Genomic DNA, 14970 nt, shown 5'->3' on the forward strand with positions numbered 1-14970 from the left:
TTGTCTTCTCTTGCTCTGCGTCGAATCTTTCCAAAACCTCTTGACCTAATCCTCCATCTCTTGCAATCGTAGTCATCTTGCCGCTCGAGCGCAATGCGATTTGATACTGTGATTGGAATGTTGACGAGAGAGATTCGGGCAAGAGCGATCGGGCATGTCGTGGGATGTGAGAGAGCGATACATCATCCTCTACGGCGCAAAATGGCGGTTTCAGCAAGACATCGGATTGTTGAGTTTGTGGCCAAAACAAAAGACAAAACGTACAGCAGCAGGGATTCCCACGTGGTCACCCACCGTAGTACTAATCTGCCGTTCAACTGCTTATGTATGGCAGAGCGGACGGGATGCCCAGTTTTCAGCTGACTGTGGCCGTACGTGCTAAGATCGCAAAGATTAGCCAATATGTTCATTCTACTTGCCTCTTGAGAGGGCTGATGCAATGCTTGGAGCGTAGCAAGCTCCAGTGTCCAGCTTCGCGAGACTGGCGCCCACAAATCTTCCGAATCTCGCGACTGCGTGACAACCACAAACAGATCAAGACTTGAGCTTTCGCGACCTGGGTATGGCCTTATCTACAATCTGCAGACAATCACCAGACTTCCACTTGTGCTTCAAGGCTTCTTTCGACTGATGTGGCAGTACGATGGACTTATCTCAAGCTCAGCCGTCCGAGGCTCGCATCTTTTGACTGCGTCTGGCGGACAAGATTTCATCCAGGTATTTCCCAAGAAGGGTCTCTGAATGTCAAGATTTGGTCATATCGCGCCAAGAAGACCATCCGTTAGTCGCGATAGTTTGGTGGTCTCATCGCTTCCCCACGGTCTATGGTCCTGTTTCCCCTTTTAGGAATGAACACCAGCCCCGCGTCGATCTCGCCTGGCAGACACAACCCTTAGAGAAGTCACGGCATCCAGGACAGAGGTAAAGGTGATTGGAGATGATGTTTACTATATCTACAGCATCTTCCCACGGTGGAGGTGAACGCATTCATATGTTTCCTGATTTATTCCTAATCCTCACACATCATTACTGCTCAAGACCTCGTCATCGTCTTTTGCTAGGATCCAGGATTTATCCTTTCGACAACTAGAGCTTCATTGACGAAACTCAGAGGGACAGCTCCCGATCATCCACAACAATGCTCTCCAAGATGTACTCGCCACGCGTGGTCATCATCGGCGCCGGTATCGTCGGCACTAACGTTGCTGACGAGCTGGTTGCACGAGGATGGACCAACATCACAGTGGTCGACCAAGGTCCCCTGGATATGCCTGGAGGTTCCACATCACACGCCCCTGGTCTTGTTTTCCAAACAAATGTCTGCAAGACCATGACCCTGTTCGCACGCTACACAGTTGAGAAGTTCATGGCTCTGGAAGAAGATGGCGAGAACTGCTTCAACCAGGTTGGAGGTCTGGAGATTGCTACAGATGCCGCACGCATGGCAGAGTTGAAGCGCAAGCATGGTTACGCACAGTCTTGGGGCATCGAAGCTCATCTCATCACCCCCGACGAATGCCTCGAAAAGTACCCGCTGCTCAACAAGGAGCAAGTTCATGGTGGTCTCCACATCCCCACCGATGGTCTCGCCAAGGCAGCTCGCGCAGTCCAGCTTCTTATCAACCGTACTCGCAAAGCTGGTGTTCAATACATTGACAAGACTCCGGTCACTGGTATCGCAAAGGCTGACGGTCACGTCACTGGTGTTGAGACGCCAAACGGCACTATCCCCGCCGACATTGTCATCTCATGTGCCGGCTTCTGGGGCGTAGAAATTGGAGCCATGATTGGCCTACCTATCCCTCTGCTTCCTCTGGCTCATCAATATGTCAAGACTACTTCGGTACCCGCTCTCGCGAAGCGCAACAACCCTGAGGGCGGTGCATCGTTGCCCATTCTGCGTTACCAAGACAGAGATCTTTACTACCGCGAACACGGTGACCAGTATGGTATTGGATACTATGGTCACAAGCCTATGCCTATCGTGGCCTCAACTCTTGGCGTCACTCCTGAGAAGGTCGATCACAAGAACATGCCCTCTCGCCTTGAGTTCACTCGCGAAGACTTCGAGCCTGCCTGGGAGCTCTCCAAGCAGTTCTTGCCTTGCATGGATGAGGTCGAGATTGAGGATGGCTTTAACGGCATCTTCTCCTTCACACCCGATGGTGGCTCGCTGGTCGGGTGGGCACCAAACCTCGAAGGCTTCTTCGTCGCCGAAGCGGTCTGGGTCACACACTCTGCCGGTATCGCCCGTGCAGTTGCCGAGGTGCTGACAACTGGAAAGAGTGAAATCGACCTTGGAGCTGTCGAGCTCAACCGCTTTGAAGAGGTTCAACTGTCTAGCTCCTACGTCAAGGAGACCTCGTCGCAAAATTTTGTCGAGATCTACGATATCATGCACCCGCTACAACCTCGCGACTCACCTCGCAACCTTCGTGTCAGCCCCTTCCACGCTCGTCAGAAGGAGCTTGGTGCTTACTTCCTGGAGGGCGGTGCCTGGGAACGTCCTTACTGGTTCCAGGTGAATGAAAAGTTGGTCAAGGATCTGCCAGATGAGTGGAAGCCCAAGGACCGTGATGCGTGGTCGTCAAGATACTACAGCCCCATCGCTGCAGCAGAAGCGTGGAAGACCAGAACGGCAGCAGCAATGTACGACATGACACCGCTGCGTCGTTTGGAAGTCTACGGACCCGGCGCTGTCCATCTGCTCCAGCGCGTGAGCACTGGTGATGTTGGCAAGAAGCCTGGCGCTGTCACGTACACACTTTGGCTCGATGACAGAGGTGGTATCAAGAGTGATGTGACTGTTGCCAGACTCGAGGACCAGTTGTTCCAAGTCGGCTGCAACGGACCTGTCGATCTTGTCTACCTCAACAAGGAGGCCGCAAAGCAGATGCAGCAAGATCCCACGAAGTGGTGCACAATTCGCGACGTCACTGCCGGAACCTGCTGTATTGGTCTCTGGGGACCCAAGGTCAGAGAGATTATCAGCAAGGTCAGCCAAGATGACTTCTCGAGCACAGCCAAGGGTCTGCGTTACTTCCGCACAAAGCGCGCATACATCAGCGGCATCCCTGTGACCATCATGCGTCTCTCGTATGTAGGAGAGCTCGGCTGGGAGATCTACACCACAGCCGACCGCGGTCAAGCGCTCTGGGATGCACTCTGGGAGGCAGGACAGGAGCAGGGCATCATTGCGGCTGGCCGTACTGCCTTCAACGCCCTCAGACTGGAGAAGGGCTACAGATCCTGGGGATCTGACATGAACACCGAGCACGATCCTTACGAGGCTGGCGTTGGCTTCGCTGTCAAGGCAGGCAAGCTAGACTATTACGGTCAAGCCGCCCTCGAGGGACGTTCAGTCGAGACTGCAAAGAAGCGTATGCGCTGCCTGGTCATCGACGACGGTTCCTCGGTGGTGCTTGGCAGAGAGCCTGTGTTCGTTGGCGGTAAGCCCAGTGGATACGTCACTAGCTCTGCATTTGCATACACCATCGGCAAACCTATTGCGTACGCATGGCTGCCAAGTTCGATCAACGAGGAGGACAAGGTGGAGATCGAGTACTTTGGCAAGAGGATCGAGGCTACGGTGACTGCCGAGCCATTGTTCGATCCTTCTATGTCACGTCTGCGTGGTTGATCGGAGCTTCTAGAAGTAATGATGGGTTTATTTATAGCATAGACTGGCGCACTTTAATGATCAAGGCATATTTTAATGTTATTCCGACCGTTTTCTGTCAAGCTGTAAGCTTCTGTATGTGCCGGGTGTTCTAAAGGTGTTTGAGAATCTGTTCCCGGATGCGCGATCGCATCTCACGTGTGTTCAGTGTTAAGCATAGAGATCGTACTTCTCACGCGCGTGTATTCGGCTTGAAGGTTGCATTCCAGAGCTCACATATGGTAGTCATTGAAATTCTGCTTGGGTACACTGTGAACTTTGCATGACCAGCGATCTCATTACGGAAGTCCTCATACACGTACTATCAGTATGAAAACCATTTCTCAGACACTTGCCAATACCACCTAGCTCGAATTTACAGTCTACATGCGACACACAAGGATGTGTTCATGTTTATTTTCGATAAATGTCGAAGCCAGGGTCATTCCATCGACATGTTCAAGGTTGCACGTGGAGAAATATGTGGCTGGCGTCGGGATCGAAAGCTTCTCTCGGTGGCAGGCTGCGTTGCAGAACCCTGTATAGGTCATCTCATTCTTGGTTCCCTATCTTTCCTGTTGATGTGTAGGAGAGTTGCATGCACCGATTCGGGCAGCATTCTCGTGTGCTCGCGGGGTAGCGGTGGGGCACGATGCTGCAGACACGTGAGAATCCCACTACATCTGCACATGAGAACATTGTCCATCCCCAGAAAGATGGATGAGATTTCCGCAATCGGAAGTGGATATGATGACCATGTTGAGCATGCACGCTGGACTGACGACGTCGGCCACAAGGGTTGTCTTATAATTAAAGACAACCGGCAGCATGTAGTCGTTGCTCGTCATAAGCTTCTTTTTACAATCCATCTCTATACCCCAACCATGGCCGACAAGTCGTACCTGATCATCGGCGCTGGCGTTTTCGGCGTCTCGACTGCTTACCACCTCATCAAGAAGTACCCCAACGCAGACATCACCATTGTCGACCGTGATGCCTTCGACCAAGACACCCGCGTGGCCGCCTCTTGGGACTGGAACAAGGTAGTCCGCGCCGACTACGACGACATCGTATACTGCAAGATGGCCATTGAGTCACAAGACATGTTCAAGACGGACAACCTGTGGAAGCCCTACTTCTACCAGACCGGCATCTATTGGATGTGTCGCAGCGACTATGCTCAGGACGTCGTCAACAACTACAAGAAGCTGGGCAGAGCCGCCGACCTCAAGGCCGTGCCAATCGATGAAGCACGCAAGCTGTACGGTGGCCTGTTCGAGGACGCCGACTACTCCGATGTCAAGGAGGTGCTCGTCAACAAGAGCAGTGGCTGGGCCACTGCTGGCGAGTGTCTGATCGGCATTACCCGTGAAGCCTTGAGACTGGGTGTCAAGTACAAGCAGGCCGAGGTTGCTTCGCTGCTCCTTGACAATGGCCGCTGCAACGGCATCAAGACGGCCGACGGTGAAACCTTGACCGCCAAACACACTCTTCTATGTACTGGCGCATACACACCGAAGCTGCTTGAATACTGCGCCCAGGCCAGCGGCAACAACGACCTCTGTGCTGGCGAGAGAATCGTTGCTGGTGGTATCACCACTGGCATGACCAGGTTGGACGAGGACTCATACCGCAGATTTGCGTCCATGCCAGTTGGCGTTCAGGGATACACTGCCGAGACTGGTAAGATATTGCTCCCCTTTCTTTCCTGAGTATTACAACTGACAATAATGATAGGACCTTTTATCGGAAGTCTGCCGCCAACAAGAGACAGAGAACTCAAGTGGTGGGGCCAGAAGATCTTCAAGAACGACACAGAAGTCTTACCTGGACGCGTTGTGTCCGCACCTCCGGCGAAACGTGACTACGGACAGTGGGATGTTTCAAACAGACTCAAGGAGGACATTCAATACGCCAACCACGTCTTCTACGGAAAGAAATCTGCACACTGGACCATGGAGAAACACCGCATCTGCTGGTGAGTGCTCCAATCACGCAAAACCTATCCCATGTACTGACCTTGTGTAGGGACGCTTTCACATCCAGTTCAGACTTCATCATCTCGCCACACACCGCCGCCAAGGGCTTGTATGTTGCAACATGTGGCAACTTCCACGGCTGGAAGTTCTTCCCTGTGCTAGGCAAGTACATCATCTCCATGCTGGAGGGCACATTGGAACCCGAGTTGTGTGAAAAATGGGGCTGGGACAGAGATCGTCCTGACCCCAAGTACTTTGCCGACTGGCCAAGACACGATATGAAGGATATGTTGGACCCCGTCAGAACCGCCAGGCTATAATACACTACATCGACAGCTTGATATACATGAGGAAACGCTTTTTAACTTCTGATATCGCTTCGGCAAGAGATAGCACGTTGGTGACCGACATCTGAGTGAAGCAAGAGCGCCCTTTCATCCATTGCAACAAAGTCTCCGAAGCAACACGAACAACCGAACGATTACGTCCAAATGTGTTATCCAAGCGACCACACAGCATACGCGACCAGAGCAGCTGGAGCAAATGACGAATCGACTAGACTGAAGCGAAGTTCAATGCATACGCAATACACAGCCAAAGCTTGGAACTTAGTGGTGGCTGTCAGATCTGGTTTGACAACATGCCCGACTTGCATGCGATAGCCAACATTGACTAGCATGATGAATGTCTTATCACGGTGTGCATGCAGATACTCGACCAATCGAACAAAAGATAGGTTTGCTTCAAATCTTTCACGGCCACCGGTAACCACGATCGGAAATCAGACAGCATCCAACAAGCATCACTACGCGTAAATCGCGTCTTTGAGCAGCTATACAACAGGACTGCTTGATCCCGAGCATGCGACCGCTGGACAGTGTTACTCGAAAGAAGTTATCTTTTGCTGGCCCATCGCGATGCCTGGCGGATATTCTTGATACCGAAAAGTCTCACCGCAAGTCTGCGATCCCGATGATAAGCACACTACTTTGTGGTTGCATAAACTCTGAGCGGTTACATTGTCGCCGAAGCGATCGAAATCAAGGCAGCGCATTGAAGTCGTAATCAGACGACCTGGGTGCGAAACCAGCAACAGGGAAGTTGAAGTCTTTGCTACATGAGGAACAATGAAGCGGCCATCCAACATGGAAACCTCTGCCATCCACGATTCTCAGAGAGAGATGACATGATACTCCACAGATTTTGCTCAAACAGGATCTTTGCCCCGTACGAAGCGCTGGCGTATGGCTAGTAGAAGGCAACGGTTCTCTCGAAATATAGTTGTATCGAGTCAAAGTGCTTCGAGAAATGTGCTCCTTACGGAATAGACAAGGAGTCCATGTGCGTTTCGACAGCCCATATGCGAGATACCGCTCTCGTACGAGAGCTGAGGAAAAAGGTTGTTGGCTTCTAGAATGCATTCCTCTGCTTAGGACTCCAGCCCACCTTGGCGAGTTGCTGTCGAGATAAGCTTACAGAAGCCACTGTCCCAATTTGGTTGCGACTTCCCCAAACTCAGATTGTGGTATCTTCTATCTTTTGTTTGAGCTAGTCTTGTGATCTGCCTGATACCCGGACTTACAACTTCCCCAGGAACGGTGGACTAAAACTGGTCAGCTCACTCGCATTTGCATAATGACTGGATCATCATGAATCGTGTGTCATGATAAGGTCACTATGCAGGGATAATGAAACAAGATGGTAACGGATTCGCAAAACCTGACCTCGTACGGTAACTCACGACACATGAGGCTGTTCACTCCTCGATGTATCTCCCCGCACGCGTGCGTGCCCGACACGGTAAAAGCAACCATTGTACCTTGATATCAACAAGAAAGGATCTCCATCAAAACCAAATCGGGTACTCTTCTACAAAGAGTGACAGCATATTATTGATCTATCCTTCCTCCCAAGTCATCATCTCCGGGTTTCAAAACAGGCCTTGACTTACCTTACATACCAACACGCCACGGTAATGTACGCAGAAGCCCCACAGCAACCCAAGCCTTGGGCATGGACGCCTTTGATCGAGAGCAGACCGCTCTCAGAAGCAGCAGGATGGTTTGTCTCCCACTTCTCATCGGTCCCCTACCCTTATCTCTCTCCTTTCTTGCACGATCAAACTCTATCAATGCTTGAAAACGATTTCTAAATCGCAGAAGTAGAGTCTTCCTGAAACTCGACAACCTACAGCCATCCGGCTCGTTCAAGTCCCGTGGTGTAGGCAACTACGTTCTCCAGCGTGCCGCCGAACGCATCTCCACATCTGGAGTTCCCAACTCGACACACTTCTATGCAGCTTCTGGTGGAAACGCAGGCATTGCCTGCGTTCACGCTGCCAGGACACTCGGCTACCCTGCCACTGTCGTTGTTCCCAAGAGTGCTAAGCCAGTCATGATTGCAAAGATCTGGGCCATGGTATGCATGTCCACAGCCCACCGCATTTGCATTTTGACTGATCAATCAAACAGGGGGTCAAGCAGGTCATTCAACACGGTTCTACGATTGCGGAAGCACAGGAGTACATTATCAACACTCTTCTGCCTGCAGACCCTACCGGAGTATTCGTTCCTCCCTTCGACCACCAGGACATCTGGGATGGCAACGCAACTGTCATGCAAGAAATTGCATCACAACTCGGAGACAAGCCTGACGTTGTTGTCTGTAGTGTCGGCGGCGGAGGCCTCCTCAACGGTATCATGCAGGAACTGGACCACAAGAAGTGGAACAACGATGTGCAGGTCCTCGCTATGGAGACCAAGGGAGCAGACTCGTTGAGCCAGAGTCTCATTGCAGGTCAAATCGTCACTCTCCCAAGAATCACATCACAGGCCACCAGTCTTGGAGTTGTCAGAGTCGCAAAGAAGACTTTTGAATATGCTCAGAGGCCTAACGTCACGAGTGTCGTGCTCACTGACGAAGAGGCTGCCAAGGGCTGTTGCTTGTTGGCCGAACACGAAAGGATGATGGTCGAGTTGACTGTCGGCGTCAATGTACCAGTCTGCTTCGACGGCTTCCTGCAGAGCTTGTTGGCTAACAAGAAGACGATTACCAAGGACAGCAAGGTGGTCCTGGTGGTTTGTGGTGGAAACGACATCTCACTCGACATGCTCATGGCCTGGCGTATGGCTATGGTCGGCAGTGAGACTGTCCAGGAGAACACCACATCGATGACCGCAAGAGTCGGAGCCACTGGAGTTACAGCTTGAGCGATGAAGCTTGATTCACGAACGATTTGGATATTATCCACACAGATTAATGGGACATGGATGTTTTTGGTTTTGGGTCTATATACGCTACGTTATCAAATTGATTTTATACTGCAATCTGCACCACATTCACTTACATACCTCTGGCTATCGGACATAAACAGCGAGCATAGCACGTGAATCATGCCAGAGCCTCAATCCGGCATGATGATAAAACTGCATCCAAGCTTATCACATCAACTTCGGTCCTTTTTCTCTACCACTTATCACTCTGACTGTGGGCATTGATCACTTATCGCAGGTCACCAGACTGAGTTGGGATTGAATTTCCCACCGCATGTCGTCGTTGCCAAGATGGTCAGCCATCGTTTAGAGTTGGCTGCGCTCAAGAGGGTCCAGCTGGGACGACCCCAGATGGATTCGACTACCCTTTTGGGACAGTATGCACATTCCTCGCCACGATCGAGATTGCGATAGCGCTGCACAAGCTCAATGTGAATCCCTGAGGGTTTCCCAAAGCGCGACTAATCTTGGGTATCGAATCCTGCTGCCATCAGCTAATGATTACGCAAATCGACAGGTTGTCTCTGAATGCGCTGGCTGGCACTGGCAAAAAGAATGCCTGATGCGTAGGCCAACCCCACGGGGCTCAATGCACCGTCCTGACGAGTCGTCGCTCTTGTCCATATAATTAACCAAAGGTCGAACTTCAGCTGTGTCCCTTCCTCCTTCCATTCTCAACCTTGGATATTCATATCAAGTCTCCACTCTCCTCTTATCGAATATTGCCTTACTCCATTGCAATATCTACAGACATCTTTGAATCACAATGGCATCCTTTCTCAGTTACTTCAACCGCAGAGATAGCGGAAATGCATCAACGAAACCTGCAATGGACAAGCCGGCACCCGTGAGAGCACTCCCTGCATCATGGTACACTTCTGCCGACATGTATGAACTTGAGCGTCGTGCCATCTTCTCCAGACGCTGGCTCCTCATCACACACAAGCTACGCCTCACTAAGCCTGGTGACTTCCTCCGCTACGATGTAGCTGGCTTCCAATTCGTCCTTGCCAAGGACCGTCAGGGCAACATCAACGGCTTCCACAACATTTGCCGTCACAGAGCGTACCCCGTTGTCGAGAAGACAGAAGGCACAGCACGCATCTTCGCTTGCAGATACCACGGTTGGTCGTACGGCTTGAACGGAAAGCTCGCAAAGGCACCAGACTACCAGGAACTCGAAGGGTTCGACAAGGAAGCCAACGGACTTTTGCCCATTCACGTCCACGTCGACAAGAACGGTTTCGTTTGGGTCAACATGGACGCGAAAGCAGAACCCGAGATTGCCTGGGAAGACAACTTTGATGGCGTCGACGTGCAAACACGTTACCAGCAATTCGACTTTGAGAACTACGAGTTTGACCACAAGTGGGAGATGGATGGTCCCTACAACTGGAAGATCCTGGCAGATAACTACAACGAGTGTTATCACTGCCCGACAACACACCCCGACATCCCAGCTCTGGCCGATCTAGAAGCATATTATGTCAACACAACCGCAAACCACATTCAGCACGAGGTCGCAAGCAAACCTGAGCAGGTTGCTTCTGGCATGACCGTGGTCCCAACCTACTACTTCCCCAACGCCTCCGTCAACGCAACGTAAGTTTTAGCCTATCATCATCTTCTCAAACTCTTGCTAACATGCAACCTCTCAGACCAAACTTCTTCTTCATGCAGCGATTCGTTCCTCACGCAGCCGGCAAGGCAACCATGAGCTACGAAGTCTACCGCAACAAGAACGCCACAGACGAGGACTTTGAAAAGATCAACCAGATGTACAAGCGCATCATGTCGGAAGACAAGGTCTTGTGCGATGCCGCGCAAAAGAACGTCAACGCTGGCGTCTTCGTCAGCGGCCTCATGCACCCCAGAATGGAGAAGGGGCCACTTTACTTCCAGAAGTTGTGCAGAGAGGCAGTAACAGAACATCACGACAAGGAAAAGGCTGCTGGCGGCAAGATCCACCCGGCCAGACAGCAGATGTCACAGGCTGAGATTCAGAGCGAGAAAGATATTGACTTCTGCTCTGGACTGGCGTGTGGTGAGGAGCAGCAGGAGGCATTGGCCTGGTGAGCTTTTGGATTCATGAGTTTTCCTTTTGCTCTATTGAAGAATGATACACATGCATAGCGTAACGACTTTTCGGTCTGGTTTAGATATATCGCGATTTCGACCTAATTGAGACTGATTATTGACTTCTTGATTCTTGGAATTTGGCTCTTCCATTCCTTGGTTTGTGATTGCAACAGGTTTGACTGTTTACTTCTTGCCTGTGTGCTAGAGCCCGTGTCTCAAAAGCTTCTTCCACGAAGGTCGAAAGCGGTGGGCTCGCCACAGAAAGTCACGATGGTTTCCGAGCTAATGATGTTTTCGAAGAGAGTCCAATACGTGTCAAAGGACCATTGACCTGGTGTGTCAATTGACTCGTCGTGGCTGTCTTCGCGTGCCTCTCTCTCGGCCAGTTCAAGAGGTCCACTTCAGCAAACTGGCCGCTCTGCTCGTAGCGGTAGCCCAGGGGTGCCTCCAGTCGAGACACTCGCTTTGGTTTCGGAATAGCCCTTTGGCAAAGGCACGTCAATTTATGCATGGTCTGCGATATCACAAATCAGCCTTGCTCGACGCACGTAAAAGCGATCATGAATCAAGTTTCTTTCCCGAGGTAGAGAGGGATTGATGAGATGTCTGAGATTTATGCATGGTGCTAGCAGCAAAGAGAGATTATGCTACGTTGCTACCATCCAGTTTCTCGCAAACATTGTGTAGTTCTATGGCTTTATATACGCCTGACATAGCTTTGTATATGAAGCGAGGGATATAAATGTGATCAACTTCTGCTTGAGCAACACGCTATACAGACTCACGAGTCGCACCTGCCCGAGCAGCATCCTCAGTACTTTCCGTCTGAGCTCCGAGAAGAGCACTTTCCTCATCAATGACTTCCTTCTTGGGTGCAGCACCCTGAGAAACATTCTTCGACTTCTGTAGTGCAGACCAGAGCGTGCTAGCAATGACAACAGCACCTCCAATACACGACCACAAGCCAGGAAAAACACCCCAGATGGCCCAGTCAAAAGCAAGAGCAAACAGAATGCCTGTATACAACATACTAGTAGCCTTGCTGGTTCTATCGAGTTGAAGTCCAGCAGTGAGCAAGAACTGCAAAACGAAGCCGAGGACACCGAGGAGGGATAGAAGTAGCCACTCGCGTGCTCCACGAGGCATGACAAAGCCCATACCAGGGAGCACGAGCAAAGCACCAGCAGACCCAAAAGTGCTGATCAGAGCAAAGTAGTTTACCGAGATGAGTGCGTGAGCGCGAGATCCAATCACGCGGATCAAAGTGTATGCAGCAGAAGCACCAAGGACTCCAATGACAGAAACAAAGATGGCAAGGAGACGCTGTCCAGCAGAGACTTCGTCGATCTTGTTTGGCTGGTGGTGAGGAAGTTCGATGTCGTCGTCTACTCTGCCGAATATGGCGGCTGGATGGGCGATGATGACTACACCCATCAAAGCGATGACTCCGGCTAGAAACTCGGTTCTACTGAAGATCTGTCCGAGGAAGATGGAACAGGCCCATGCTGTGATGATTGGTACTAGGAAGCGGAAGACCGTTGCTTCGGCAAGAGGGAGATAATGAACAGAATCTATCATCACCTACATGAGTCTTCTGAGAGCAGGTCTGGGGAGACATGGCATTGCTTACAGTATAAACAGAACAATCCAAAGAATCCAGCGAGAGCTCGCAAAATCAACCACCCCCTGACAGCCGGTGCTCCAAGCGGAAAATCGGGTACTTTTGTGTACCACATATACAAAGTACTAAGCAAGGCCGTGATGCTCATACGAGCAAAGATGACCTGGAAAGGATGCATTCCATGTCCTCCCTGCTGCAAAAATCGGACAATGGCATCCATAGTCGATCCAGTCGCTTGAGCCAGCAAAATCAGAAAGACGCCCTTGTTGTTGCGCCAGATTTGTTCCAAGGCATTTAGCTTGGTCTCGGAGACATTGCTCGACGGTCTCGAGAGATCTTCTCCATTGTCGACTCCGTTTCCAGTCATCTTTGTATATACAATGCCGTCGCAGAAAAGATCATGTTTTGTCGGTGAGAGTTGAGTTTTATATGCGTGCACGGACACGAAGCAATTTTCCCAAAGGGGAAGGCTGAACCGGCATATTCGTGGTGAAAAGATGGAGACAGCAATGAATGCACCTCACTCTTGCACATTGCAAGATCAGCGTGAGCGTGTGTGCAAGAAGGTTGTGAGTGGTGAAGTTGACACATATCGAACGACAAAAAGGTCAATTCCTCAACAAACGATTTTCATGGGATATGAAACTCGATTGCAGTTGCCATAAACACTTATGTACACTTTTTGATGCCGGAGAACAATTCGTCTAGTACAACCCAAAGTCTCTCTTGACCTCACGGCCCTCTGCTTGCAACGTGACCTTGTACAACTTGTACTCGTTGAAGATGTACATGCCACCAGGTACGAAAGCAAAGTTGGCGTTTCCATTGGCAACTGCAAAGACGCCAAGCAAAACACCTTCAGGATTCCAGCTGTGAGATTCCAGGTCAATCATCTTGCATACGAAGACCGGTTCAAAAGAGGGGACTTACACATGCACACCATCTCCAGTTCCAGCATACACGTTGCCATTTGTGTCGCAGTGTAGTCCGTCTGGTAAGCCGATATCTGAATAAGCAAACAATTGCTTGTTCTGCAATCTCTTGCCATCGGGAGTAACATCGTAGCGGTAAATTGTCGAAGGCATTGTCAAGTTGTCCTTGTTGGGGAACGTGTGCACAGCCGTATCGGTGATGTAAACATGCTTGAAATCAGGGGAGAACTCAATGCCATTAGGAGCAATGGCATCATCGGCGACTGCCTGTACCACACCAGTCTTGGGCTCGAAGCGATAGGCTTGGTTCTTGATGACAGGAGCCGGACGGAAGTATTGCCAGTAGCCGTACGGTACGTCTGTGAACCAGAGGTCACCGGTTACAGGGTGCTGTCTGACATCGTTGATAGAGGTAAAGTTGCGACCAAGGAAGTTGTTGATCAAGACTTGGCTCTTGTTGGTCGCTGGGTCTACGAGAACAAGCTGTGCAGGGTTCGTCAAGTCGCCTTCATCGCAGAAGACGATTTGCTGACCTTCGCTACTGTTTCTAGGAGAGCCAACAGGGTACCAGGCAGTGGCTCCATTGGCTTCAGCCAGATGCTCGTAGTGGTATGATTGGATGCTATGGTTGCCGTTGATGTCGATACCAGTGACATTGATCGGGTTGCCGAAACTACCGTTCCAGTTGCTGGTGGCATAGAGCTTGCCGGTCTTGATGTTATACACGCCTGCTTCATGGAAAGCCTGGTAGTCTTGGTCGCTGACCAATTGCTGTGAAACATTGGGTCCTAGGATGTCGGTGACAAAGGTGTCATCTGTTCAAGTACAACTGTCAGCAACGCAGACTTTCTTAGGCTTCAAGCGATACATCACACTACTCACTATAGGACAAGAACGATATGTGATCCGTCGAAGCATTGGCAATGCCATACAGCTCATTGGCATAAGGAATGCTCGCCGCCAGAGTCAACAAATTGACGTGTGTAATGTTGACCATTTTGAAAGCTCAAGACAGCAAGTAACAGTTGAATCACCGAAGGAATTCATGTTGCAGCAAGACCTTCTTATATTTGTTTCACAGTCTCAATTGAGTGGCTGAGAAACAAAAAGATCGACCTTGGTTGTTCGGTTCCCCTCCTGGGCATGACGCTGCTGTATGAGCTTTGGCATTAGCCTAAAACCCTAAATGGCATAGATGCGCTTTCCTGAATAGCCGATGAATAGATGATCACCACACGGCAGTCAGACAAGTCAGGAATCAAGATGTCGATTGAGGAGAGAAGACCGATGCAAGCGGCATGCGTGAGGTTGAAATTTGAAAGTGTAGTGTATAATATTTTTCATCGTGAAATCTGAGAATCTAAAAACAACGCCAAAAGAACAATCCAGTATCCCTCACTCCGCCATAAACGAGCACCATTGGTATTTA

The 14970-nt window shown here is 50.6% G+C and overlaps 6 protein-coding genes across 6 annotated transcripts; 4 read left to right on the forward strand and 2 right to left on the reverse strand.

The window, feature by feature from the left end:
- Positions 1-1150: 1150 nt before the first annotated feature.
- On the forward strand, positions 1151-3640 carry M436DRAFT_56897 (Dimethylglycine oxidase; the record flags this gene model as incomplete). The annotated part of the gene is made up of 1 exon (XM_013567828.1): positions 1151-3640. The coding sequence occupies one exon, from the start codon at positions 1151-1153 to the stop codon at positions 3638-3640; it is 2490 nt and encodes an 829-aa protein (XP_013423282.1).
- A 902-nt stretch (positions 3641-4542) lies between these two features.
- M436DRAFT_67564 (FAD dependent oxidoreductase) lies at positions 4543-5957 on the forward strand (the record flags this gene model as incomplete). The annotated part of the gene is made up of 3 exons (XM_013567866.1): positions 4543-5341; positions 5396-5636; positions 5687-5957. The coding sequence occupies 3 exons, from the start codon at positions 4543-4545 to the stop codon at positions 5955-5957; spliced, it is 1311 nt and encodes a 436-aa protein (XP_013423320.1).
- A 1655-nt stretch (positions 5958-7612) lies between these two features.
- Positions 7613-8846, forward strand: M436DRAFT_76427 (tryptophan synthase beta subunit-like PLP-dependent enzyme; the record flags this gene model as incomplete). The annotated part of the gene is made up of 3 exons (XM_013567906.1): positions 7613-7698; positions 7800-8055; positions 8109-8846. The coding sequence occupies 3 exons, from the start codon at positions 7613-7615 to the stop codon at positions 8844-8846; spliced, it is 1080 nt and encodes a 359-aa protein (XP_013423360.1).
- An 829-nt stretch (positions 8847-9675) lies between these two features.
- On the forward strand, positions 9676-10985 carry M436DRAFT_67566 (ISP domain-containing protein; the record flags this gene model as incomplete). The annotated part of the gene is made up of 2 exons (XM_013567867.1): positions 9676-10511; positions 10568-10985. 2 exons carry the CDS (start codon positions 9676-9678, stop codon positions 10983-10985), a joined length of 1254 nt encoding a protein of 417 aa, XP_013423321.1.
- Positions 10986-11759: 774 nt separating this feature from the next.
- M436DRAFT_76429 (uncharacterized protein) lies at positions 11760-12976 on the reverse strand (the record flags this gene model as incomplete). Its single annotated transcript, XM_013567907.1, has 2 exons — positions 11760-12559; positions 12619-12976. 2 exons carry the CDS (start codon positions 12974-12976, stop codon positions 11760-11762), a joined length of 1158 nt encoding a protein of 385 aa, XP_013423361.1.
- Positions 12977-13313: 337 nt separating this feature from the next.
- Positions 13314-14538, reverse strand: M436DRAFT_76430 (lactonohydrolase; the record flags this gene model as incomplete). The annotated part of the gene is made up of 3 exons (XM_013567908.1): positions 13314-13479; positions 13540-14356; positions 14424-14538. 3 exons carry the CDS (start codon positions 14536-14538, stop codon positions 13314-13316), a joined length of 1098 nt encoding a protein of 365 aa, XP_013423362.1.
- Between the last annotated feature and the right edge of the window lie 432 nt (positions 14539-14970).

This window comes from Aureobasidium namibiae (genome assembly GCF_000721765.1).
Source record: "Aureobasidium namibiae CBS 147.97 unplaced genomic scaffold scaffold_22, whole genome shotgun sequence".
In the NCBI taxonomy this organism is placed as follows: Eukaryota; Fungi; Ascomycota; class Dothideomycetes; order Dothideales; family Saccotheciaceae; genus Aureobasidium; species Aureobasidium namibiae.